Here is a 23,903-nt window from a genome sequence, read left to right on the forward strand (position 1 = left end):
CCCTATGGGGCTCTGGGGGGTTTTGGGGGGTCCCTATAGTGCTTGGGGTTCCCTATGGGGGTCCCTATAGGGCCTATGGGGCTCTGGGGGGTCCATATGTGGCATATGGGGTCCCTATAGGGCTCCATGGGGTCTCTATATGGGCTGGGGGGGTCCCTGTGGTGCTCTGGGGGCGTTTATGGGGCCCCTATGGGACCTACGGGGTCTCTATAGGGCCTGGGGGGTCCCTGGGGGGTCCCTGCGGTTCTGTAGGGCCCCCTGTAGGGCCCCGCTGACCCCGTCCCTGCAGCACGCGGGGGCCGTGCACCCCGGGACCCTGCAGCTGCCCCCGGCCCTGGCAAGGGCGGCGAAGATCCTGCTGCAGGAGGGAGGTATGGGGGATATGGGGGGGCTATGGGGGGTTATAGGGGATCTATAGGGGGGTTATAGGAGCTGTTTTGGGGGTTATAGGGGCTATAGGGGATTGTACGGGGGTTATAAGGGGGCTACAGGGGATCTATAGGGGATCCGTAGGGGCTATAGGGGATCTGTAGGAGGTCTATAGGGAATCTATAGGGGATCTAGGAGCTCTATAGGGGCCATATAGGGGATCCATAGGGACCATGTAAGGGTTATAAGGGACCTATAGGGGCTTACAGGGGATCTATAGGGTCTGTAGGGTCTATAGGGCCGTGCTGACCCCCTTTTCCCCCCCTTTTCCCCTATAGGCTGGAGCCGGGAGCAGGCGGAGGCGCTGAGGCTGCGGCTGTGGGGGCGGCGCCCCCCCGGTGAGCGGGGCGGTGATGTCATCGGGGGGGGGTGGTGATGATGTCATCAACGGGAGCGGTGACGTCACCCCCACCCCTTCCCCATGTCCCCTATAGACGTCTGTGGGTCCCCGGGGGCTTCGGGAGCCAGGAGGCGGAGCCGGAGCCCGGAGCCCGAAGTGAGGTGCCCGGGGGGGGCCCTATAGGGGCGGGGGGACCCTATAGGGGTCTGTGGGACCCTATAGAGACCCTAAAAGGGGGGTTTGGGGCCCTATAGAGACCCTGTAGGGGGGTCTGGGGGCCCTATAGGGGGGTTGGGGGTCCTATAGGAGGTCTGGGGGACCTGATGGAGGGTCTTAGGGTCTTTCAGAGGCCCTATAGGGGGTTTTGGGGCCCTATAGCGGGGGTTTGGGGCCTTATAATGGGGGTTTGGGGCCCTATAGGGGCGTGTGGGGTCCCACAGGGGCCCTATAGCCCCTACAGGGCCCCCCTTTCCCCCCCAGGGTCACGGCGGAGGCGGCTCGGGGCTACCTGGTGGCTCGGCTGGCGCGGGACTACGCGGCCGCGGGGCGGGCGCTGAGCGAGGTGGGGGCCGTTTTGGGGCCATTTGGGGCCGTTTTGGCCAATTTTGTGTTTTTTTTGGGGGGGTTTTGGGGCTGACCCCGCTCCTCCCCCCCAGATCCAGGCCCGAGCCCCCGACTTCGCCCCCAGGACCCTGCTGGACTTTGGCTCCGGGCTGGGGGCCGCGTGCTGGTGAGGGGCTATAGGGGGTCTATAGGGGTTCTATAGGGTCTAGGGAATCCCCTATAGAGTTTGGGGGGGGTCTGTTGGGTTTTGGGGGGGATCAGGGGGTCCGTCCCCTATAGGATCTGGGGCTCCCCTATAGGGTCTGGGGGGCTCCTCTATAGGGTGTGGGGGGGGATCCATAGGGTCCGTCCCCTATAGGGCGGCGCAGGACGTGTGGGGCCGCAGCCTGCAGCAGTTCGTCTGCGTGGAGCCCAGCGAGGCCCTGAGGGAGCTGGCGGAGCGCCTGCGCCACGGTACCGGCAGGGATTTTTGGGGCGAATTCCGGCGGTTTTGGGCAATTCGGAGTGGTTTTGGGTTGCTGGGGGGGATTTGGGGAAGTTTAGGGTGGCTGGGGGGGATTTGGGGCATTTTGGGGGGATTTGGAGCAATTTTAGGGGGGGATTGAAGGGATTAGGGGCAATTTTGGGGAGATTTGGGGAAATTCAGTCTCGCTATGGGGGATTTGGGGGGATTTAAGGGGATTTGGGGCATTTTGGAGAGATTTAGGGCAATTTTAGGGGATTTTGAGGGGACTTTGAGCAAATTCGGGGGGATTTGGGGGCAATTTTGGGTCACTTAGGGGGATTTGGGGCATTTGGGGGGGGGGCTGGGGTGAATTTGGGGCAATTTGGGGTAATTTTAGGGGGGATTTGGGCCCTTTTGGGGCCCTGCAGGGCCCCTTTAAGGCCCTTTGGGGGCGGGGCCCTGACCCATCTCGCCCCGCCCACAGGGGGCGGAGCCATGCCAGGCCCCGCCCACTTCGGCCCCGTTTTCCTCCGCCCCCTGCTCCCACCCGGCCCCCAGGTGAGCCCCTCCCCTCGGGGGGCGGGGCCAAGCATGGCCACGCCCCCTCCTTCAAGCCCCGCCCCCTCCCTGCTGCCCCCATGCCCTCGTGGCCCCACCCCGCGCTTGGCCCCGCCCCTGACCACGCCCCTCTCTCTTGGCCCCGCCCCCTAGGCCCAATGGGAACTCGTGATTGGTCGGCGCGCCCTGGAGGGGCTGAGGGGGCGGGGCCAGCGGGCCCAGGCCCTGCGGGGGCTGTGGGGGAGGACGGGGGGCGTCCTGGTGAGGGGGGGGGAGGGGGATTTTTGGGGTGAATTCGGGGGATTTTGGGGTTTGGGGGGTTGGGAGGGGGCTGGGGGGGGTTTGGGGAAGGGTTTGGAGGGGTTAAGGGAGGGTTTTGGGGGTCTTTGGGGGGCTTAGGGGGGATTTGGGGGGGGTCTGGGGGCATTGGGGAGGCTTTGGGGCCATTTTGGGGCCAATTGGGGGGGATTTAATTCATTTTGGGGGAGTTTGGGGTCATTTTGGGGCATTGAGGGAGGATTGGGGGGAGCCTGGGAGGCATTTGGGGGGGGCTGGAGGGGATTTGGGGGGCTCTTGGGGTCATTTGGGGAGGGTGGGGGACATTTGGGGGGATTTGGGGTCATTTTGGGGGATTCTGGGGGGGATTTGGGGTCACTGGGGGTGGTTATAGGGTGCCCCCCCCCCCCCCCCCAGGTGCTGCTGGAGAACGGGACCCGCGCCGGGCACCGGGCGCTGATGGAGGCACGGGAGGAGCTGCTGCAGGTGGGTGACGTCATCGGTGATGTCATCAGTGACATCACCAACCCGCCATGACGTCATCGATGACGTCACCAACCTTTTATCTCCCATTCTCCCCCAAAAAAGGGACCTGACGCTGACAGCGTGGAGATCTTCGCCCCAGTGAGCGCCCCCAGGATGTCCCCAGTCCCCTCCCAGTCCCTCCCAGTTCGTCCAAATCCCTCCCAGTCCCTCCCAGTATCCCCCAGTACCCCCCCCTGTGATGTCCCCGCAGTGTCCCCACCGCCTGCCCTGTCCCCGCCTGAGCCAGGGCCGGGCCTGCGCCTTCGCCCAGAGCTTCTGGCCCCTGCCGCTGTCGGGGGTGAGCACTGGGATATACTGGGATGGGCTGGGATGGGCTGGGAGGGCACTGGGATGTATTAAGATGGACTTGGGGGGCACTGGGACATACTGGGAGGTTACTGGGATGGACTGGGATGTACTGAGGGGGCACTGGGATGTGTTGGGGGGGACCCTGGGACGTACTGGGACATACTGGTTTATACTGGTATGTACTGGGACCCACGCGTTTCTCCCCCATCCCAGAACCCCTCTGCCCCTGAGCGGGAGCTGGTGTCCTTCCTGGTGGTGCGGAGGCGCGGGAGCGCCCTGATGTCACCTGGGGACCCCGTGACATCACCGCCCGACCCCGTGACGTCGCCGCCCGACCCGATGACGTCACCGCCGGGGGGCTGGGCCCGGGTGACCGCCCCCGTCCGCCCCCGCCCCCGCCACGTCTCCCTGTCCCTCTGCTGCCCCGACGGGGCCCAGCGGCGCCTGGCGGTGACGGCGGCGCGGCACGGCCGGTAGGCGCGGTGTGACGTCACTGATGACGTCATAACCCCGAGGGACACGCCCCCTCAGTGACGTCATCCCGCAGGTCCCTCTACCGCCAGGCCCGGGCCAGCCGCTGGGGCGACCTCCTGCCCTTCCCCGGCGAGGGGGGGGCAGCCAATGGGAAGGGAGAACGGCGGTGACGTCACTGGGGTGAGTGACACCGGCCCGCGTGACGTCACGCTGCGTGACGTCACCCCCGATGGAAATACACAAAGGGGGGGGTTGAGCCGCATGGGGACTACAACTCCCAGCAGCCCTTGCGGGCACAGCGCGCAGGCTCCGCCCCCTCCATTTCCGCTTCCGCCTTCTTCTTCCCCCTTCTGTCTCCTCGCCGCCGCCGCCATGTTCCTGCAGTACTACCACAACGAGCAGGGCGAGCGCGTCTACACCCTGAAGGTACCGGGGGGGCTCCGGGAGGGCTCCGGGAGGGCACCGGGGGGGCTCCGCGGCTCGCCCCCGGCCTCACGGCTCCTCGCTGTCCCCGCAGAAGACGTCCCCGTCCGGCAGCCCGACCTTCTCGGCGCACCCCGCCCGCTTCTCCCCCGACGACCGCTTCTCGCGGCACCGCCTGGTCCTCAAGCGCCGCTTCGGCGTCCTGCTCACCCAGCAGGCGCGGCCGCTGCTCTGAGCCGGGAGCGGCACCGGGGGCGGCACCGGGAGCTCCCCCCTCCCTGCCCCGTAACCCCCAACCGGCGGGCCCGGCGCTAGGACCCGGCGCTAGGACCCGGGGGAGCCCCCGCGCCGCCGCCTCCATTCAATAAAATGCGTTTTTCCCACGCTGCGCCCGCGTGCTCTACGGGGAGGGCGTGGCTTCCGCCAGGCCACGCCCCCTTCCCTCTGCTCCCATTCATGGCTCCGCGTTGGCCCCGCCCCCTCGCTCCCGGCCACGCCCCTGCGGCACCCCCGCCCCTGCCGCAGCGGGGGGCGTGGCCTCGCCGCCCTTAGCCCCGCCCCCTCCCCCCGGTGCCTCAGCCCCTCACGTCAGCGGCGGCCCCGAAATCGGCGCTTTTCGGCCCAAAACCGTACGCTACAGGGGGGAGGGGGGGCTGGGCCCCGTGGAGCGGGTGGTTGGGGTAAAAATGCGGGGATTGGGGCCCCAAATTGTGCCTTTTGGACCCCCAGTGGGGTGTTTGGACCCAAAATTGTGGCTTTTGGACCCAAAATGGGGTGTTTGGTCCCCACATTCCGTGTTCTGGACCCAAAATGGGAGGTTCGGGGGGCGGGTTTGTGGGGTTGGGCTTGAAAAAAGGGGGTTTGGCCCCAAAATAACCCTTCCTCTACCCCGGCTGTGGCGCTGTGGATGTGGTGGGCCCCAAAACAGCGGGATTTTGCCCCAAAATGCAGCATGAGGAGGCCCCGAAGGAGGGTTGGGGTGCTGGGAGGGGGGTGTCAGGTCCCAAATTGCCACTTTTTCACCCCAAAAAGGGCACCGGGGTGCTTCAGGGAGGGGCAGGCGTCTCCCCAGAGGGGTCAGTGCCCAAATTTGATTTTTTTCCGCAAAAATAGCGTTGTTCTCCCCAGACAAAATGCTCTTTTTTTCCTTAAAAGTGTGTTTTTTATCTCAACATTGTTGTTTGTGAGGGCGGTTTAAAACTTTTTCACCCAGAATTGCCTTAATTTTTGAAGAAGGGTTTTTTTTCCTCAGCTTTTTCTTCTCAAACAGGAGCTTTAATCCCTCAAAATGTTCCTTTTTTTCCCTCAAAAAGGGTTTTTGACATCAAAACCTCGCGGTTTTCCTTCAAAAAGGGTGATTTTTGACCCTCCAAATGCTTTTTCCTCAAAATACGACATTTTCTCCTCAAAATGGGATCTTTCTCTTCAAAAACTGACATATTCCCTCAAAACTGGGCTTTTTTCCTGAAAAACTGACATTTTTCTCTCAAAAACTGACATTTTTCCCTCAAAAAGTGACATTTTTCCCTCAAAAGTGGGCTCTTTCTCCTCAGAAACTGACCTTTTCCCCTCCAAATTGTGTCTTTCTCCTCAAAACGGACATTTTTTCCCTCAAAAAGCGACATTCTTACCTTCAAATTGGGTCTTTTTCCCTCGAAAACGACATTTTCTTCTCAAAACCAGGCCCTTTCCCTGCAAGAAGTGACATTTTCCCTCAGAAGTGGGCTCTTTCTCCTCAAAAACATGACATTTACCCCTCCAAATTGGGTCTTTTTCCCTCAAAACTGCCATTTTCCCCTCAAAAAACGGACTTTTTCCGCTCAAAAACTGCAAATTTCCCTCAAAACTGGGCTCTTTCCCCTCAAAAACTGACTTTTTTGTCTCAGAAAGTGACATTTTCCCTCAAAAGCAAGCTCTTTCTCTTCAGAAATTGACATTCTTACCTCCAAATTGGGTCTTTTTCCCTCAAAACCGACGTTTTCTTCTCAACACCAGGCCTTTTCCCCTCAAAAAGTGACATTTTCCCTCAAAAGTCAGCCTTTTGTCCTCAAAAACTGACATTTTTCCCTCCAAATTGTGACTTTTCCCTCAAAACTGACATTTTCTCTTCAAAACCGGCCCCTTTCCCCTCAAAAAGTGACATTTTCCCTCAAAAGCGGGCCCTTTTTCCCCAGAAACTATCATTTTTTCCTTCCAAATTGTGTCTTTTTCCTTGAAACCTGATATTTTCTCTCAAAAGTGGGCCGTTTCTCCTCAGAACCTGACATTTTTCCCTCCAAATTGGGTTTTTTCCCTCAAAACTGACCTTTTCCCCTCAAAAAACTGACTTTTTCCTCTCAGAACCTTCCATTTTCCCTCAAAACTGGGCTCTTTCTCCTCACAACCCGTCATTTTCCCCTCCAAATCGTGTCTTTTTCCCTCAAAAGCTCGGATTTCCCCTCAAAACCGCTCCCCCCCTCACAACCTAACGCTCCCCCCCCTTCTCCCCCCCCCTTCTCCCCCCCCCCCTTTATACCCCCGCAGGCCGCCCTGGCCACGCCCCCTGCTGGCTGACCACGCCCCCCGCCGGTCGCCATGGCAGCAGCGGTGCGCTTCGTGGTGACGCCCAGCCGGGGGGGGGACGCGTCCGAGAGCAGCCCCGAGCCCCCCTCGGCCTCCAGCTCCCGCCCCCCCCCCTCCGACAGCAGCCCCAGCCCCAGCGAGACCTCGGCCCCCCCCCGCGCCGAGCGTGGTACGGCCCGCTGGGGGGGGCGGGGCTTTGAGTGGGGGGCGTGGCCTCGCTCATCGCCTGCCGCGGCGCCCCCCTCCCCTAGGCCACGCCCCCCCGCCGCCTGGCCACGCCCCCTCCGGAGGCCACGCCCCCTGCGACCTGGCCCTGTTCGAGGTGAGCGGCCCCTCCCCTCCCTAAAATGGGCCTGGGGGGGGGGCGGCCCCAAAATTGGGGGTTCTGAGCCCGAAACGGGAGGGTCTGGCCCCAAAATACCCCAGGGACCTGTAAGAACCCTTGGCCCTATAGGGTGGCCTGACCCTGGAAGGGTTCCTGGCCCTATAAGTGCCCTCTGACCCTAAAACAGCCCCTGACCCTATAAGAGCCCCTGACCCTATAAGAGCCCTTGACCCTAAAAGAGCTCCTGACCCCATAACCCCCCGTGACCCCATAACCCCCCCATGACCCCATAACCCCCCCGTGACCCCGTAACCCCCCCGTGACCCCGTACCCGCCCCCATAACCTTATGGGGTCGCAGGAGGAGCTGGCGTCCCGGCCCCGCGTCCCGGCCCTATTACGCCGCATCGCCGCCTACAGCAGCCTGGGGCCCGACAGCGAGCTGGGGCCCGGCCCCGTGAGTGACCCCAAAACCGGCCCTATAAGGGGGGGGCGGCCCTGTAAAGGGAGACCCCATAAAGGGGGGACCCTAAATGGGAGACCCTATAAGAGGCCCTATAAGGGGAGACCCCAAAAAGGACCCTAAAAGGGGAGGGATCCCAAACCCTATAAGGGGTTTTTGGGGTCCCTTTGGGGGTTTTGGGGTCCTTTTGGGGTTATTTGGGGTTTTTGGGGTCCCTTTGGGTTCCTTTTAGGGTTTTGGGGTTTTGGGTTCCTTTTGGGGTTTTGGTGTCCCTTTGGGGTTTTTGGGGTCCCTGTGTTTTTTTGGGGGTTATTTGGGGTCCCTTTTGGGTTATTTGGGATTCTGGGGTCCCTTTGGGGTTATTTGGGGTTATTTGGGGTTTTTGGGGTCCCTTTGGGTTCCTTTTAGGGTTTTGGGGTTTTGGGTTCCTTTTGGGGTTTTGGTGTCCCTTTGGGGTTTTTGGGGTCCCTGTGTTTTTTTTTGGGTTATTTGGGGTCCTTTTGGGGTTATTTGGGATTCTGGGGTCCCTTTGGGGTTATTTGGGGTTATTTGGGGTTTTGGGTTTTTGGGATCCTTTTGGGATTTTTGTTCTTTCGGGGCCTTCCTTTTAGGGTTTTGTCTTTTTTGGGGCCCCGTCGGTTTCTTTCCGAGTCCCCTTCAGTTTTTTTAATTTGTGGGGGTTCCCTTTGTTTTTTTGGGGGGGTTTTTGGGGTGACGGGGCTGTTTTGGGTCGCAGCGGCGGGCGCTGGGCACGCTGTGTGGGGTGGCGGCGCCCTCGCTGCAGACGCTGCTGGGGCTGCTGCTGGTGCTGCGCCTGCCCTGGGCTGTGGGGTCGGGCGGCGTCCTGCAGGTCTGCGGGGTCGGCGTGCTGCTGGGCGCCTGCGTGAGTCTCTTTTATGGGGTTTTTATAGGGTCGGGGGTTTTTTGGGGACAGGACGGGGGAATTTGGGGTCACTGTGGGTGGATTTGGGGAGAGAAAATGGGGTTCTGGGGGTTCTGGGGTTGGGGTGGTGCTGGGAGTCTGTGTGACGGGTTATAGGGCCGTTATAGGGTTTTATAGGGTCGCGGGTGTTTTGGGGTCAGGATGGGGGATATTGGGGGTCTTTGGGTGGATTTGGGGAGAGAAAAGGGGATTTTAGGGGGTTACAGGGCTGCGGTGCTGCTGGGTGCCTGCGTGAGGGTTATAGGGCCGTTACAGGGTTTTATAGGGTCGAGGGGTTTTTGGGGTTAGAACGGGGGGATTTGGGGGTTTTCTGGGTGGATTTGGGGGGTTTTGGGGTCTCGGGGGTGTTGTGGGGTCGCTGGGGGGTTTTGGGGTGTTTTTGGGGTGCCCAGAGCCGTCCCCCCGCAGGCCGTGCTCACCGCCCTGTCCCTCAGCGCCATCGCCACCAACGGGGGCACCCCCGGTGAGCGGGGTGGGGTTTGGGGGAAATTCGGGGGATTTGGGGAAATTTGGGGGGTTTGGGGAGGGGGTTGGGGGATTTGGGGTGGATTTGGGGGATTTGGGGAGTTATTGGGGGATTTGGGGTCGGGTTTTGGGGCTGTTTGTGGGGGATTTGTTTTTTTTAGGGTGGTTATTGGGGTACTGGGGGGGTTTGTGGGGGTTTGGGGTGGTTTTGGGGGTTATTTATGCGGTTTTGGGGTATCTTGGTGGGGTTTTGGGCTATTTTTATGTTTTTTTGGGGTATCTCTGTGGGGTTTCTGCCCCCCTGGGCTTCCCTTCTGCTGCTGACGCGGTGCCGCAGGGGGGGGCCCCCTGGCGCTGCTGTGGGGGGCGCTGGGCCCCGAGGCGGGGGGCGCGGTCGGGCTCTGCGCCTTCCTGGGGGCCGCGTTCGGGGCCGCCAGCGCCGCACTGGGAGCCGCCGAGCTGCTGCTGGTGAGAGGGGGATGGGGGGCGGGGCCTGAGGGGGCGGGGCCTGGGGAGGGGGCGGGGCCAAGAGGAAGCGGGAGGGGCTTGAGGGAGGGGGTGTGGCCTGGTGGGGTGGGCATGGGGCGGCCATATTGGGTGTGGCCATCGTGGGTGGGGTCATGGTGGGTGTGGCTGTGGGGGGAGCCATATTGGGTGTGGCCACCTGGGGGCGGCCATCTTGGGTGCATCCCTGGGGGCAGCCATCTTGGGCGTGTCCATAGGGGAGGGTCCCTCTGGGCAGCCATCTTGGGTGTGGTCATTGTGGGAGCCATATTGGGTGTGGCCACCTGGTGGCAGCCATCTTGGGCGTGGCTACCGTGGTGGTGGCCATCTTGGGTGTGTCTCTGGGGGCAGCCATCTTGGGTGTGGCCATGGGGGGAACCATATTGGGTGTGGCCACCTGGGGGCGGCCATCTTGGGCGTGTCCCCCCTGGTGGCAGCCATATTGGGTGTGGCCACCTGGGGGCGGCCATCTTGGGTGCGTCCCTGGGGGCAGCCATCTTGGGCGTGTCCCCCCTGGGAGCAGCCATCTTGGGTGTGTCCCCCCTGGGGGCGGCCATCTTGTGTTTCCCCCCGCAGGTGTACGTGGTGCCGCAGGCGGCCATCTTGCCGGGCCACGGCCGGGGGGCGCTGCTGGCCAACGGGCGCGGTTACGGCTCGGGGCTGCTGGGGCTGCTGGGGCTGGGGGCCGCCGCCCCCCCCGCCGCCCGCGCCGCCCCCCTGGGCCCCGCCGGGCTCCTGCTGGCCCTGCTGGGGCTGCAGGCGGGCGCCCTGCGAGCCGCCCTGCCGGGGGCGCGCCCCACGTGAGTCCCTCCCCTTTCCCCCTATTTATGCAGATATATGCAAATTAATGCAGATTTATGCAAATGATGCCCTGCCCCACAGGCTCTGCCTCCCGCAGCCCCCCGGGGGCCAGCTCCAGCCCTGCCCCTCTCCGCGCCGGGGGGACAACGGCAGCGCCGCCCCGCTCCTCCCCGCCGTGCCGGGGCCCAGCGCCCGCCTGCTGGCCCGTGAGTGTCCCCCACGGGGGGCGGCACCGGGGACACCCCCACAGAGCCCCCCGACCCTAAATCCCGCCCCATATCCCACCCCACAGGCAACCTGTGGCCCCCCGACCCACCCCTCGGTGACGCCGCCGCCACCTTCGGGCTCCTGCTGGGGCTCAGCCTCCCCACGGCCTCCGGTGGGTCTGACAGCCCTATAAGCGCCCCCTCCCCGGCCCTGTAAGCTTTATAGGGTGGATGTGACCCGAAATGTGTCCCCGCAGGGGTGCTGTGGGGCTGCAGCCACGCCGGGGAGCTGCGCGACGCCGCCCGCTCCATCCCCGCCGGCAGCGTCGGGGCCGCCGTGGGCAGCGCCTTGGGGTGCATCCGGGACCCTAAATGGGGAAAAGGGGACCCTAAAATGTGGAAAGGGGAGCCTAAAATGGGGAAAAAGGGGGCCTAAAATGGGGAAAAGGGGGGCCTAAAGGGGAAAATGGGAGCCTAAAATTGGGAAAAGGGGGCCCTAAAATGGGGTTGGGGTGCCCTAAAATGGGGGTGTTGGGGATAAAATGGGGGAAGGGGGCCCTGAAATGGGGCTGGGGGCCCTAAAATGGGAAAAAGGGACCCTAAAATGTAGAAAAGGGACCCTAAAGGGGAAAAAGGGACCCTAAAATGGGGGTGAGGGGGGATAAAATGGGGGAAGGGGACTCCAAAACGTGTGAAGGGGACTCAAAAATGTGGGAAGGGACCCCAAAATGTGGGGGGAGGGCCCTAAAACGCTGGGGGGGACCCCGAGCTGCTTTTGTGGGGTGGGTTTTTGGGGCCGGGCGCCCGTTTTTGGGGGGTTTCTTTCCTTGACAGCGCAGACCTGAGCGCGGCCCTGCTGCTGGGGGCCTGCGTGGAGGGGCAGCTGCTGCGAGACAAGTGGGTACCCCCGACCCCAAATGGCCCCAAATAGCCCCAAATGGCCCCAAAGTCCCTACGGGGGTCCCCAGGGGGTCCCCCTGTCCCTATAGGGTCCCCAGGGTCCCCCCCATGTCCTCACGGTGTCCCTCTCGGTGTCCCCATCCCTTTGGGGGTGTCCCCCCCCTCACTGCCCTGTCCCTACAAATGGCCCCATGGCCCTATAGCATGTCCCCATGTCCCGATATCAGCCCTATTGATGTCCCCATGGCCCTATAGCGTGTCCCCATGGCCCCAAATCACCCCATACCCTGTCCCCATGCCCCTATATGACCCCAAACCCTACCCCCACACCCCCAAATCACCCCATCCCCTACCCCCACGCCCCATATCGTGTCCCCCGTCCCCCCCAGGTTCGGCTCGTCGCTGCGGGGCCGCCCGGTGCTGGCGGCGCTGTCGTGGCCGTCCCCGTGGCTGCCCCTGGCGGGGGCGCTGCTGGCGGCGGGGGGCGCGGGGCTGCAGGCGCTGGCGGGAGGCTCGCGGCTGCTGCGGGGCCTGGCCCGGGCCCGAGCCCTCCCCCTGCCCCCCGTGAGTGGCTCCTCCCCCTCCCCGTGACGTCACCCGGCGCGGTGATGACGTCATCGTGACGTCACCGCTGATGTCACAGGCACTGGGGCGCGGCGAGCTGTGGCCGCTGGCGGTGACGGCGGCGGTGGCGGAGCTGGGAGTGCTGCTGGGCTCCATCGACCTGGTGGCGCCCGTCCTGTCCGTGTGGGTGCCCCCTCCCCGTCCTTCTGACGTCATCGCGGTGACGTCACGGCCCCCCCCGTGACGTCATCGCCCCCCCCAGGTTCTCGCTCACCGCCTACCTGTGCCTCAACCTGGCCTGCGCCATGCAGGGGCTGCTGACGGCGCCCGGCTGGAACCCCCGCTGCCGCCTCTACCACTGGTGAGACGCCGCCCGAAACGGCCCCAAAATGGCCCCACAGTGTCCCCAAAGTGTCCCCAAAGTGTCCCCAAAGTGTCCCCAAAATGGCCCCAAAGTGTCCCCCAAACGGCCCCAAAGTGTCCCCAGAGTGTCCCCAAAATATCCCCCAAATACCCCCCAAATATCCCCAAGGTGTCCCCAAAATATCCCCAAAACATCCCCAGAATACCCCCAAAATATCCCTCAAATATCCCCAAAATGTCCCCAAAATATCCCCACGATGTCCTGAAATTGTACTCAAACTGACCCCAAGTGTCCCCAACGCGTCCCCAACGTCCCAGATGACCCAACATGTCCCCAGTGTCCCCAAAACGTCCCCAAAATGTCCCCAAAGTGTCCCCAACATCCCCACTGTCCCCACCGTGTCCCCGCTGTCCCAGGGCCGTGTCTCTGGCGGGCGCGGGGCTGTGCCTGGCTCTGATGTTCGCCACGTGCTGGTTCTACGCGCTGCCGGCGCTGGGCATGGCGGGCATGGCCTACACCTACGCCGACCTGCAGGGGTGAGCCGCGGCCCTCGGGGCCCCTCCTGTCCTTTTTGGGCCCAATTTGGTCCCTTTTGGGTCCCCCGTTGTCCCCTTTGGGTCCCGTTCCGTCCCCTCAGGCCGCCATTTTGTCCCCCTTGGCCGCCATTTTGTGTCCCCTTTTTGCTCCCATTCTGTCCCCTTTTTGGTCCCATTTTTCCCTCTTTTCGCCCCATTTCCCCCCTTTTCGCCCCATTTTCCCCCCTCCGGACACCATTTCCCCCCATGCCATTCCCCCTTCCCTCTCCTTCTCCCACCCCAAATCCCCTATAACTCTCCCAACCTCCCAATTTCCCCCCAAATAACCCCCAACCCCTCCGAAACCCTGTTATTTCCCCCCAAACCCTCTTATTTCTCCCCATAGCCCCATTATTTCCCCCATAACCCCCTTATAACTGACTTAAACCCCAATATTTTCCCCCAAACCCCATTATCTCCCCCCTTAACCTCATTATCTCCCCCATAACCCCATTATTTCCCACGTAACCCTATTATAACCCCCTAAAACCCCATTATCTTCCCCCGTAACCCCATTACTCCCCCCCCAACCCCTCCGTAACCCCCTCACCTCCCCCCAAATCCCCGACCTGACCCCAAAACCCCCAAACTGACCCCCAAATCCCCCCCCAGAGCCCCCTCGGAGTGGGGTGAAGGCTTCCGCTCCCTGCCCCTAAGCGCCGCGCTGGCGGCCCTACGGCACCTGGAGCAGCGCCCGCCGCGGCGGTGAGTGGGGTCGGGCTATGGGGTCGGGTTATAGGGTCGGGCTATAGGGTCAGGTTATAGGGTCAGGTTATAGGGTCGTGTTATAGGGTCGGGCTATAGGGTCGGCCCCCTCCGGCCCTATATCCCGGCCCCAAACGCTTTTGGGGTCCCGCAGGCCCCAGCTGCTGGTGCTGCTGAAGCTGGACGCCGAGCTGCGGGTCACCCAGCCCCAGCTGCTGGCCCTGGCCGCCCAGTTGCGAGCCGCCGGCGGGCTGACGGTGGCCGCCACCGTGCTGCCCGGGGACGTGCTGCAGGCCAGGGAGCAGGTCCGGGCCGCTGAGCAGGTAGGGGGGCAGGGGACCCCAGAAAGAGCCCCGAAATCCCATAAAAACCCACAAAATAGCATAAAAACCCATAAAATCCTATAGAATCCCAGAAAAAACTTATAGAACCCCATGAAATCCCATAGAACCCCATAAAACCCCATAAAATCCTATAAAAATCTAGAGAATCCCATGAAATCCCGTAAAAACGCAAGAAATCCCATAAAAACCCCTTAAAACCCCATAAAATCCCATGAAACCCCAACAGTGCCCCATAGTACCCCCTAGTGACCCCATATCCCCCCATAACCCCCCTTACTGACCCCATAACCCCCTCTACCGCCCCCCCACCGCCCCCCTAACCCCCCCTAACCCCCCATAGGACCCCCTAACCCCCCGTACTGACCCCATAACCCCCCCTAATCCCCCCTATCCCCCCCAGGCTCTGCGGGGGGCTCTGGCGGGGGCTCGCTGCGGGGGCTTCGTGCAGGTGCTGGCGGCCGGGCGGGCGCGGGAGGGGCTGGCGGCGCTGGTGCAGGGCTGCGGCCTGGGGGCTCTGCGCCCCGACACCGTGCTGCTGGGCTGGCCCCGGGGGTGGCGCCGCAGAGACGACCCCGCTGCCGCACGGGACTTCGTGGGTACGGGGGGGATGGGGGGTTGGGGGGGTATATGGGGTTATGGGGGAATTTAATGAGGTTATATGGGGTTATATGGGGTTATATGGGGTTATGGGGTGGGGATGGGGGCTTTGGGGGGTTATCATGGGGTCCTGGGGGGGTTGGGGGAGGTTGAGGGGGGGTTATATGGGGTTATAAGGGGGATTTGGGGGGATTTAATGGGGTTATATGGGGTTATGGGGGGTTATGGGGGGTTATAGGGTGAGAAGGGGGGGATTTTGGGGGTTACATGGGGTTATATTGGGGTCATGGGGGATTTGGGGGGTTATGGGGTGGGAATGGGGGGATTTGGGGGCTTACATGGGGTTATAATGGGGTTATGGGGTGGTTTTGGGGGCTTGGGGGGGGTTGGGGGGTTATATTGGGGTTCTGATGGGGTTATATTGGGGTTATGGCGGGTTTGGGGGCAGTGTGCGGTGATGGGGGGATTTCTGGGAGTCTGGGGGGTCTCGAACAGCTTGGGGGTCTCTCTGTGGGGTCAGCGGGGCCTTATAGGGCCGGGGTCCTTGCCCCCAGAGCTGCTGCGGGTGGCGGCGGCCGGCGGCCGGGCCCTGCTGGTGGCCAAGGGGCCGCTGGGGGCCGGGGCGCCGGGGGGGTCCCTGGACGTCTGGTGGGTGGTGGGCGACGGGCGCCTGCTCACCCTGCTGCCCCTGCTGCTGCGCCAGCACCCGGTGCGTGGGGCTTTGGGGGTTTTTGGGGGGTTTATGGGGTTTTGGGGGAGGTTTATGGGGTTTTGGGGGTCTTGGGAGTGGGTTATGGGGTGGTATATTGGGGGTTAGGGGTGGTACACTGGTGGTTTGGGGGGGGTTTATGGGGGCTTTGGGGGGTTTATAGGGGGAATATGGGGTGGTGTTGGGGGGATACGGGCGGTTATGGGGTGGGTTATGGGGTTTTGAGGGGGTTTATGTGTTGTTTGGGGTGGTTTATGGGGTTCTGGGGTGTTTTGGGGTTTTGTGGGAGGTTTTTGTTTTTTTTTGGGGTGGTTTATGGGGTTTTTGGGGTGTTTTATGTTTTTTTTGGGGTGTTTTATGTTTTTTTGGGGGTGTTTTATGGGGTTATGGGGTGGTTTATGGGGTTTTTGGGGTGTTTTATGGGGTTTTGGGGTGGTTTATGGGGTTTTTGGGGTGTTTTATGGGGTTTTGGGGTGGTTTATGGGGTTTTTGGGGTGTTTTATGGGGTTCTGGGGTGGTTTATGGGGTTTTGGGGTGTTTTATGGGGTTATGGGGTGTTTTATGGGGTTTTGGGGTGGTTTACGGGGTGGTCAGGGGGTGCCGTATCGTTGTTTTGGGTCACTTTATGCGGATTAGAGGTGTTCCTACGGCTCCCTCTGTATCCGCACGGCTCCGTATGGTGCCCCCGCGTAATCACGTCTTCTCTTTTTGGGTTCGATCCCCCTCTTTTTGGGGTTCCCCCCCCCAAGGCGTGGCGGGGCTGCCCCCTGCGGCTGTTCGCGGTGGCGCTGCTGGAGGACAACAGCCTGGCCCTGGGCCGCCTGCTGCAGGCCTTCGCCCAGCGCCTGCGGCTGCCGGCCCGCACCGAGGTGGTGGAGCTGGTGAGTGGCCCCTGCCCCTGCCCCTGACGTCGCCGTGACGTCACTGATGACGTCATCACGACGCCGCAGCACGACAGCGAGGTCTCCGCCTACACCTACGAGCGCACCCTGATGATGGAGCAGCGCTCCCGGATGCTGCGCCACATGCGGCTGGCGCGCCAGGTGACGTCACCAGGCCCCGCCCCCCACAAGCCACGCCCCTTCCCTCTAGCCACGCCCCTCGTGCTGACGTCATCTCCCGCCCCCCCAGGCCTGGCACGGCTCCGCCCCCCCCAGCGGAGGGGAGGAGGAGGAGGCGGGGACAGGGGGCGGCCCCCGGGCGGGCCCCAGCCCGTGAGTGGGACTGGGAGGGACTGGGATATACTGGGAGGGGACTGGGAGGGGGTATGTGGGAGCTGGGAGGGACTGGGAGGGACTGGGATGAACTGGGAGGGGACTGGGAGGGGGTATGTGGGAGCTGGGAGGGACTGGGATGGACTGGGATATACTGGGAGGGGACTGGGAGGGGGTATGTGGGAGCTGGGAGGGACTGGGAGGGACTGGGATATACTGGGAGGGGACTGGGAGGGGGTATGTGGGAGCTGGGAGGGACTGGGAGGAACTGGGATGAACTGGGAGGAGATATGGGGGCACTGGGATATACTGGGAGGAGCCTGGGGGACACTGGCTGGCACTAGGGGGGCTACTGGGCCATACTGGGAGGCACTGGGCCAGACTGGAAACAGACTGGGGTGTCCTGCGAGGGGAGCTGGGAGGGACTGGGAGGGACTGGGAGGCACTGGGGCGGGCCCGGGGGGGGCGTTCCCGGGCCCGTAGCGACCCATACTGGTCGGTACTGGTCGGTACTGGTCCGTACTGGTCCGTACTGGTCGGTACTGGTCGGTACTGGTCCGTACTGGTCCCGCAGCACCAACGTGCGGCGCATGCACGCGGCCGAGCGGCTGAACGAGGCCATGGGGCGGCGCTCGGCGGGGGCGCGCCTGGTGCTGCTGGACCTGCCGGCCCCGCCCCCCGCCTCGCCCCGCCCCCGTGACGACAACTGTATCCATGGCAACGGCGCGGCGTCCCTAGCAACGGGGGCAGATTTCACCACCGCGGCCCTAGCGACGCCCCTGGCAACGGAGGCGGCGTCCGTAGCAACGGGGGGATGGCGGGAGGCGTTGCCATGGAAACAGGGGGCGGGGCGTAGCCATGGTGACGGGTGATTGACAGCGCTGCCATAGCGACGGGGGAATGGGGGAAAATGAAGGGAAATCGGGCAAAAAAAAAAGGGGATAAAGGGATGGGAGGGGGGAAGTGACACAGGAATGGGGTTGAATAGGGTGGGAAGAGGGAAATGAAAGCGAAAAGGGGGTGGGAAAAGGGGAAATGGGGGAAAAACAAGGGAAAAGGGAAAATGGGGCAAAAAGCGGCGGTTTTGGGGTTTTCCTTAACGCGCGGCAGATGTGGAGTTCCTGGAGGTGCTGACAGAGGGGCTGGGCCCCGTGCTGCTGGTGCGGGGCGGCGACTAGCCCAGTATGGACCAGTAGAAACTGGTACGGAACCAGTATGGAATCAGTGTGCACCAGTATGAACCAGTACGCACCAGTAAGTGCCCAGCATCGCACCGAGCGGCCTCCCAGTATGGGCTGCGCTGCTCCCAGTATGGCTCCGCCACTCCCAGTACGAGCACGGCACCAATAAACCAGTTCCTACGCCTCGGCCTCCCGACTCCTTCTTGGGGGGTTGCACCCGGGCACTGAACACCCCAAAACCCCCCAAACTACCCCCAAAAAAACTCAAAAACCACCCCAAAAACCCCCAAACCCACCCCCCCTCAAAAAAAACCACCCCAAAAAAACCAAAACCACCCCCAAAAAAGCACGAAACCACCCTGAAATCACCCCAAACCACCCTCGTAGCATCCTGAAATCCCACAGACCCCAAAACCCCAGAAACTACCCCAGAACCACCTGCAACCAGCCCCAACCCCCGCAAAGCCCTACAAAACACCCCAAAACACCCCAAAAGACCCCAAATCCTCCCAAAACGACCCCAAAACCTTACAACCCCCCGAAGACCCCCCAAAACTCCCGAAATGACCCCAAAACCCCCCAGACAACCCCAAAACCCCCAGAAGATGCCTGAACTCCCCCAAACCGCCCCGAAAGACCCAAAACCCCCAGAAATGACCCCAAAATCTCCGCCGCCATCACCGCCTTTATTGGGGTCACAGGATGAGGCCCCCCCCGGTCAGCTCCAGGCGCTGTGGGGACGGAATGGGGGGAGGGTGAGACCCTTTTTTTAGGGTTTTCAACCCATTTTGGTGTTCGGAACCCATTTTTGGGGTTTTTGACCCATTTTTGAGGGATTTAAACCCCCTTTTTTTGTATTGCAGTGTTTTTATGTTTTTTTCAACCAGGTTTTGGGGTTTTTAACCCCTTTGTTTTGGGGTTCCAACCCAGTTTTGGAGGAGTTTAACCGTTTTGGGGGATTTTAACCCTTTTTTCCAGATTTAACCCCATTTCAGGGCTTTTAACCCCAGGTGTTGGGGCTTTAACCCCCGTTTGGGGTTTTTAACCCCGCTTTTTGGGGTTTCAGGACTCTTTTTTGCTTTTAACGCTATTTTTTAGGGCTTTAACCCTGTTGAGGTTTAAAGCCCGTTGTTTTTAAAATGTTTGACCCCATTTTCTGGTTTTCAGCCCCATTTTTTGTCCTCCCAACCCCCTTTTTCGGGATTTGAACCCCATTTTTTGTTTTCTAACCCCATTTTTTCCTTTTCCAGCCCCGTTTTTCACCGTCCCGCCCCCATTTTCGCCTTTTCCCCGTACCTGCGGGGGCGCGACGAAGGCGAGCCAGTCGGAGGCGTGCGTGGGCAGCAGCCCCATGGCCTGGCACTTGTAGAGGGCGAGCGCCAGCCCCAGCCCGTTGCCCACCAGGAACACCAAACCCTGCAGCAGCCGCGCGCTCGAGCTCTCCAGCAGCTTCAGGGCTGCGGGGGGGAAACCAGTCAGAGGGGAGCACTGGGAGCACTGGGAGCGCGGGGAGGGGCCGGGCTTACTGGTGGACAGGGAGAGCAGCGCCTGCAGCGGGCGCCAGCCCATCATGCCCACCATCATGGCCGGGAAGATGCTGATGGTGTTGCCGGCCATGTACATGATGAACAGGTTCATGGGGATCTGCTTCAGCGGGCCCAGCGCCACGTCCCAGCAGCGCTGCGGGGAGAAAAAGGGGAGAAATGGGGAAAAATGAGGGGAATGGGGAAAAACGAGGGGTGCGAGGGGTGATGGGGGGTAATGGGGGGATAAAGGGGGATAAAGGGGGAAAGAGGGGGAAAAAAGGAGAGGAAAAAGGGGGAAAAGGGCTATAAAAAGGGGTGGAAAATGGGGGAAACTGAGAGAAAAAGGGAAAAAAGGGAGGCAAATGGGGGAAAAGGGGATACAAGGGGAAGAAAATGGGGGAAAATGGGGGGAAAAGAGGAGGAAAAATAAGGAAAACTGGGGAAAAAGGGGATAAAACAGAAAGAAAATGGGGAAAAAGGGGGCAAAATGGGGAAAGGGGGAAGAAACGGGGAAGAACAAGGAGGAAAATGGGGGGAAAATGGAAAATTGGGAGGCAAATGGGGGAAAAGGGGAGGAAAATTGGGGAAAAAGGGGAAAAACGGGGGGCAGGGCCCCACCTTCTCCACCAGGATGCGGTCGCTCTCGTGGACGCCGCCCTCCCCCAGCTGCCGCTCCGAGAACCCCACGGGGCCGCGGCTCTCGGGGGCTCCGCGGGGGCTGGGGGGGGACGGGACCCCCGGGTGACCCCCTCAGGACCCCCCCAAAACCCCCAGGACCCTCCCAAAACCCCCCCAAGACCCCTCAGGAGGCCCCCAGTTCCCCCCAGCCCCCCCCCAAACCCCCTCAAGACCCTGCAAGCCCCCTCAGAACCCCCCCAAATCCGCACAAGACCCCCACAAAACCCCCCCAGCCCCTCTCACGACCCCCCAGAACATCCCCAAGCCCCCCAAATTGCCCCTAAAACCCCTCAGAACCCCCCCCAAAACACCTCAGGACCCCCTCAGCCCCCGCAATCCCCTCAAAACCCCCCAGGACTCCCCCCAAACCCCCCCAAAAACCCCCCAAAACCCTCCTAAATCCCCTCAGGACCCCCCAACCCCCCCCCCAATTTCCCCCAGGCCCCCTCAGACCCTCCCAACCCCCCAAAACACCTTAGGACCCCCCTAAATCCCCACAAGTCCCCCCCAGCCCCCCCAGGACGTCCCCAAGCCCCCCAAATCGCCCCTAAAACCCCTCAGAACCCCCCCAAAACACCTCAGGACCCCCTCAGCCCCCGCAATCCCCTCAAAACCCCCTCAGGAAGCCCCAACCCCCCCCAGGCCAACACAGGATCCCCCAAGACCTGCTCAAACCCCCCAATTCCCCCGAATTTCCATCAAAATACCCCCCAAAAAGCACGCCCGGGCCCTCACCGCCCCGCCGGGGGCGTCCCCAGCTCGAGCGCCCACTTGAAGCGTCTCGGCCTGACCGCGGCGGCCGCCATTTTGTGCGGGCCGGAAGTGGGGGCGGGCCTTAAATAGACCAGCGCCGCGTCACGTGACGCGGGAGGGGCGGTGATTGGACGGCGGGAGGCGGACGTGCGGCACCTAGCAACGCCATAGCAACGAGGGGGAAAAACGGGCCTGCAGGGTCCTAAAGGGAGCCGAAAGTTCCCCAAAAAGGCGTTAAATGAATTAAAAAAACGAATAAAAAAACCGCGTGTCTGTCCAAACGGGTCGGGTGTTACTGGGAGTGCTGGGAAGTGTAGTTTTCGAACACTCGGCCTCTGATTGGTCAGGCCGGTTCTCCGGGGAATGCTGGTAGGTGTAGTTTTCCGGCACCGGGCTTCCGGGAGGACATGTTGAGTGCCCAGAGCATGCCGGGAGATGTAGTTCTCGGACTCTGGACTTCCGGGAGGCCATATTAAGTGTTCGAAGCATTGTGGGAGATGTAGTTCTCAGACTCTGAACTTCCGGGAAACCATGTTTGGTGCCCAAAGCATGCCGGGAGATGTAGTTCTCGGACTCCGGACTTCCGGGAGGCCATGTTGAATGCCCTAATCACAAATCACAAATACAAAAAAAAAAAGAGGAGCAGGAATAGAAGGTGGCCAAAAAAATCACAAATATAAAAAAAAAAAGAGCATGAGGAGGAGGAGGTGGCCAAAAATATCACCAATACAAAAAAAAAAAAAAAGGAGGAGGAGGAAAAGGTGGCCAAAAAAATCACAAATACAAAAAAAAAAAGAGGAGAAGGAGGTGGCCAAAAAATCACAAATACGAAAAAAAAGAGGATGAGGAGGAGGAGGTGGCCAAAAAAGTCACAAATACAAAAAAATAAAAAACAGGAGGAGGAGGAGGAGGGTTAGGGTTAGGGTTAGGGTTCTTGTTAGGGTTCGGGTTCGGGTTCGGGTAAGGGTTCAGGTTCAGGTTAGGGTTCGGGTTCGGGTGTAAGGTTTAGGGTTAGGGGTTAGGTTAAGGGTTGGTTTAGGGTTAGGGTTAGGGTTATGGTCAGGGCGTTAGGTTTAGGGATAGGGTTAGGCTTAGGGTTCATTAGGGTTAAGGTTAGGGCTTAGGGTTATGGTTAGGGGGTTAGGGTTAGGGTTGGGGGATTAGGTTTATGATTAGGGGTTAGGGTTAGGGTTAGGGGTAGTGTTAGGGTTAGGGTTAGGTTTTGGGTTAGGGTTAGGGTTAGAGGGTTAGGCTTAGGGTTAGTCTTAGGGGTAGGGTTAGGGTTAGGGTCAGGGTCAGAGTCAGGGTAAGGGTACTGAGATCCTCTCCTGAGCCTATGTTATTTTCCAACGATTGATTCACGGTTTTAATGTTTCAGGAGTAGGGCACTAGGGTTGGGTTTCAGGGTAAGTATTCTCAGGGTTTATGTTTAGGATTTTAAGTTGTTTAGGTTTGGATTTTTAACGGTCAGTATTTTGGGGTTTTGGCGGTTAAGGTTTTAAGTTTTTCAGTGTTAGCGTGTTAGGGTTTTAGAGTTTATGGGTTGTAGTGTTGAAAGTTTTTTTAGGGTTAGGGTCTTAGGGTTTTCTTTTTGGTCAATTATTTAGGGTTTTAAAATTTTATTTTTATTTATTTATTTATTTATTTTTTCAGGTTAGGTTCTCCAGGGTTAGGGTTTTGAGTGTCCTATTTTTTTGAGTTAGGGTTTTGAGCATCTTAATATTTTGTGTTAGTGCTTTGAGCGTCTTATTTTTTTGGATTAGTTTTTGGAGTGTCCTCAGTTTTTGGGTTTAGGTTTTGAGAGTCCTATTTTTTGGGCTTGGGATTTGAACGTCTTAATTTATTGGGTTAGGAGTTTTAGGCATAGGTCTTCAGGTGTTTATTGTGGTAAATATTTTGGGTTATGTCTGTAGGGTTTTCGAGGATTTTTAGGGTTAGGGCTTGAAGCTTTTTTGTAAAGGCGGTAAGCGCTAGGGTTACAGTGAGTGCTGGTAAATGTAATTCTCTAAAACTCGGCCCGTGATTGGCTATGCCGGCTGTCCAAGGAATGCTGGTAAATATAGTTTTCCAGCACCAGGCTTCCGGGAGGCCATGTTGGGTGCCCAGAGCATGCCTGGAAATGCAGGGTTAGGGTTAGGGTTAGGGTTAGGGCACATTTTAGCGCGGTGCAGCCCGGACACATTTTAGCGCGACGCCGCCCGGACACATTTAAGCGCGACGCCGCCTGGACACATTTTAGCGGGGCGCCCCCGGACACATTTAAGCGCAACACCGCCCGGACACAGTTAAGCGCGGCTCAGCCGCCCGGACACATTTTAGCGGGGCTCACCGAGGGGCGGTCCATGGGGCTTGGGGGGAACACGGGGGGGGGGGGGAGAGAACAAAATGAGGGGGGAACCAAGTGTGCGGGGTACTGTTTCCGGGGGGACACATTTGTGGGGCGCACCGGGGGGGGGGAAAACAAAATGAGGGGGGAACCAAGTGTGCGGGGCGCTGTTTCCGGGGGGACATATTTGTGGGGCGCACCGAGGGGGGAACCAAAATGAGGGGGGAACCAAGTGTGCGGGGTACTGTTTCCGGGGGGACATATTTATGGGGTGCACCGGGGGGGGGAACCAAAATGAGGGAGGAACCAAGTGTGCGGGGCGCTGTTTCCGGGGGGACATATTTGTGGGGCTCACGGGGGGGGAACCAAAATGAGGGGGGAACCAAGTGTGCGGGGTTTTGTTTCCGGGGGGACCCATTTGTGGGGCGCACCAGGGGGGGGGAACCAAAATGAGGGGGGAACCAAGTGTGCGGGGTTTAGTTTCCGGGGGGACCCATTTGTGTGGCGCACCGGGGGGGGACCAATATGAGGGGGGAACCAAGTGTGCGGGGTTTTGTTTCCGGGGGGACCCATTTGTGGGGCGCACCGGCGGGGGAACCAAAATGAGGGGGGAACCAAGTGTGCGGGGTTTTGTTTCCGGGGGGACCCATTTGTGGGGCGCACCGGGGGGGGAACCAAAATGAGTTGGGGGGGGAACCAAAATGAGAATGGGGGTCCATGGGGTTAGGGTTAGGGTTAGGGTTAGATCCGTTAGGGTTAGGGGGTTAGGGTTGGGGTTTGGGGGTTAGGGTTGGGGGTTTAGGGTTGGGGGTTAGGGGGTTGGGGGATTAGGGGGTTTGGGGGTTGGGGTTGGGTAC

The 23,903-nt window shown here is 60.6% G+C and overlaps 4 protein-coding genes across 7 annotated transcripts; 3 read left to right on the forward strand and 1 right to left on the reverse strand.

Moving 5' to 3' along the window:
• Nucleotides 1-134: 134 nt before the first annotated feature.
• Nucleotides 135-3,686, forward strand: LOC140000060 (ribosome assembly protein METTL17, mitochondrial-like). 3 transcript variants are annotated; one of them, XM_072029790.1, is made up of 11 exons: nt 138-371; nt 708-767; nt 864-930; nt 1,250-1,331; nt 1,426-1,499; nt 2,263-2,336; nt 2,490-2,597; nt 3,030-3,098; nt 3,201-3,236; nt 3,349-3,435; nt 3,660-3,686. In XM_072029790.1, the coding sequence occupies exons 1-9, from the start codon at nt 140-142 to the stop codon at nt 3,206-3,208; spliced, it is 774 nt and encodes a 257-aa protein (XP_071885891.1). In that variant the 5' UTR covers nt 138-139; the 3' UTR covers nt 3,209-3,236; nt 3,349-3,435; nt 3,660-3,686. The 3 variants fall into 3 exon arrangements, with proteins under 3 accessions (XP_071885893.1, XP_071885891.1, XP_071885892.1); XM_072029791.1 differs by lacking the exons at nt 2,263-2,336; nt 2,490-2,597 and adding an exon at nt 1,692-1,786 and having other exon boundaries at nt 142-371; XM_072029792.1 differs by lacking the exons at nt 2,263-2,336; nt 2,490-2,597; nt 3,030-3,098; ... (1 more) ...; nt 3,349-3,435; nt 3,660-3,686 and adding an exon at nt 1,676-1,775 and having other exon boundaries at nt 135-371.
• A 429-nt stretch (nt 3,687-4,115) lies between these two features.
• On the forward strand, nt 4,116-4,726 carry NOP10 (NOP10 ribonucleoprotein). The gene is made up of 2 exons (XM_072029801.1): nt 4,116-4,346; nt 4,438-4,726. The coding sequence occupies exons 1-2, from the start codon at nt 4,182-4,184 to the stop codon at nt 4,576-4,578; spliced, it is 306 nt and encodes a 101-aa protein (XP_071885902.1). The 5' UTR covers nt 4,116-4,181; the 3' UTR covers nt 4,579-4,726.
• Nucleotides 4,727-4,867: 141 nt separating this feature from the next.
• On the forward strand, nt 4,868-17,951 carry LOC140000040 (solute carrier family 12 member 4-like). The gene is made up of 25 exons (XM_072029752.1): nt 4,868-4,972; nt 6,867-7,074; nt 7,157-7,227; nt 7,590-7,685; nt 8,428-8,574; nt 9,043-9,097; nt 9,437-9,567; nt 10,180-10,403; nt 10,486-10,610; nt 10,697-10,783; nt 10,868-10,966; nt 11,450-11,507; nt 11,900-12,074; nt 12,154-12,257; nt 12,337-12,435; nt 12,855-12,974; nt 13,626-13,718; nt 13,873-14,041; nt 14,463-14,658; nt 15,214-15,368; nt 16,118-16,249; nt 16,319-16,411; nt 16,500-16,582; nt 17,157-17,290; nt 17,693-17,951. The coding sequence occupies exons 2-25, from the start codon at nt 6,918-6,920 to the stop codon at nt 17,758-17,760; spliced, it is 2,871 nt and encodes a 956-aa protein (XP_071885853.1). The 5' UTR covers nt 4,868-4,972; nt 6,867-6,917; the 3' UTR covers nt 17,761-17,951.
• Nucleotides 17,952-18,430: 479 nt separating this feature from the next.
• EMC4 (ER membrane protein complex subunit 4) lies at nt 18,431-20,863 on the reverse strand. Of its 2 annotated transcripts, none has more exons than XM_072029797.1 (5): nt 20,703-20,863; nt 19,908-20,007; nt 19,290-19,443; nt 19,060-19,220; nt 18,431-18,494 (listed from the first exon to the last, which is right to left on the reverse strand). In XM_072029797.1, the coding sequence occupies exons 1-5, from the start codon at nt 20,771-20,773 to the stop codon at nt 18,459-18,461; spliced, it is 522 nt and encodes a 173-aa protein (XP_071885898.1). In that variant the 5' UTR covers nt 20,774-20,863; the 3' UTR covers nt 18,431-18,458. The 2 variants fall into 2 exon arrangements, with proteins under 2 accessions (XP_071885898.1, XP_071885899.1); XM_072029798.1 differs by having other exon boundaries at nt 20,675-20,790.
• Between the last annotated feature and the right edge of the window lie 3,040 nt (nt 20,864-23,903).

This window comes from Anas platyrhynchos, chromosome 31, assembly GCF_047663525.1.
Source record: "Anas platyrhynchos isolate ZD024472 breed Pekin duck chromosome 31, IASCAAS_PekinDuck_T2T, whole genome shotgun sequence".
Taxonomy (NCBI): Eukaryota; Metazoa; Chordata; class Aves; order Anseriformes; family Anatidae; genus Anas; species Anas platyrhynchos.

Excerpts from the sequence above, each read along its gene's own strand:
- EMC4 (XM_072029797.1), bottom strand. The coding sequence starts at position 20,773 with ATGGCGGCCGCCGCGGTCAGGCCGAGACGCTTCAAGTGGGCGCTCGAG. Across the intron at positions 19,444-19,907 it reads ACCGCATCCTGGTGGAGAAG|CGCTGCTGGGACGTGGCGCT; the intron begins GTGGGGCCCTGC and ends TTCTCCCCGCAG. Across the intron at positions 19,221-19,289 it reads GCTGCTCTCCCTGTCCACCA|CCCTGAAGCTGCTGGAGAGC; the intron begins GTAAGCCCGGCC and ends TCCCCCCCGCAG.
- NOP10 (XM_072029801.1), top strand. The coding sequence starts at position 4,182 with ATGGGGACTACAACTCCCAGCAGCCCTTGCGGGCACAGCGCGCAGGCT. Across the intron at positions 4,347-4,437 it reads AGCGCGTCTACACCCTGAAG|AAGACGTCCCCGTCCGGCAG; the intron begins GTACCGGGGGGG and ends CTGTCCCCGCAG.
- LOC140000060 (XM_072029790.1), top strand. The coding sequence starts at position 140 with ATGGGCTGGGGGGGTCCCTGTGGTGCTCTGGGGGCGTTTATGGGGCCC. Across the intron at positions 372-707 it reads GATCCTGCTGCAGGAGGGAG|GCTGGAGCCGGGAGCAGGCG; the intron begins GTATGGGGGATA and ends TTTCCCCTATAG. Across the intron at positions 768-863 it reads GTGGGGGCGGCGCCCCCCCG|ACGTCTGTGGGTCCCCGGGG; the intron begins GTGAGCGGGGCG and ends TGTCCCCTATAG.
- LOC140000040 (XM_072029752.1), top strand. The coding sequence starts at position 6,918 with ATGGCAGCAGCGGTGCGCTTCGTGGTGACGCCCAGCCGGGGGGGGGAC. Across the intron at positions 9,568-10,179 it reads GAGCCGCCGAGCTGCTGCTG|GTGTACGTGGTGCCGCAGGC; the intron begins GTGAGAGGGGGA and ends TTCCCCCCGCAG. Across the intron at positions 12,258-12,336 it reads GTGGCGCCCGTCCTGTCCGT|GTTCTCGCTCACCGCCTACC; the intron begins GTGGGTGCCCCC and ends CGCCCCCCCCAG.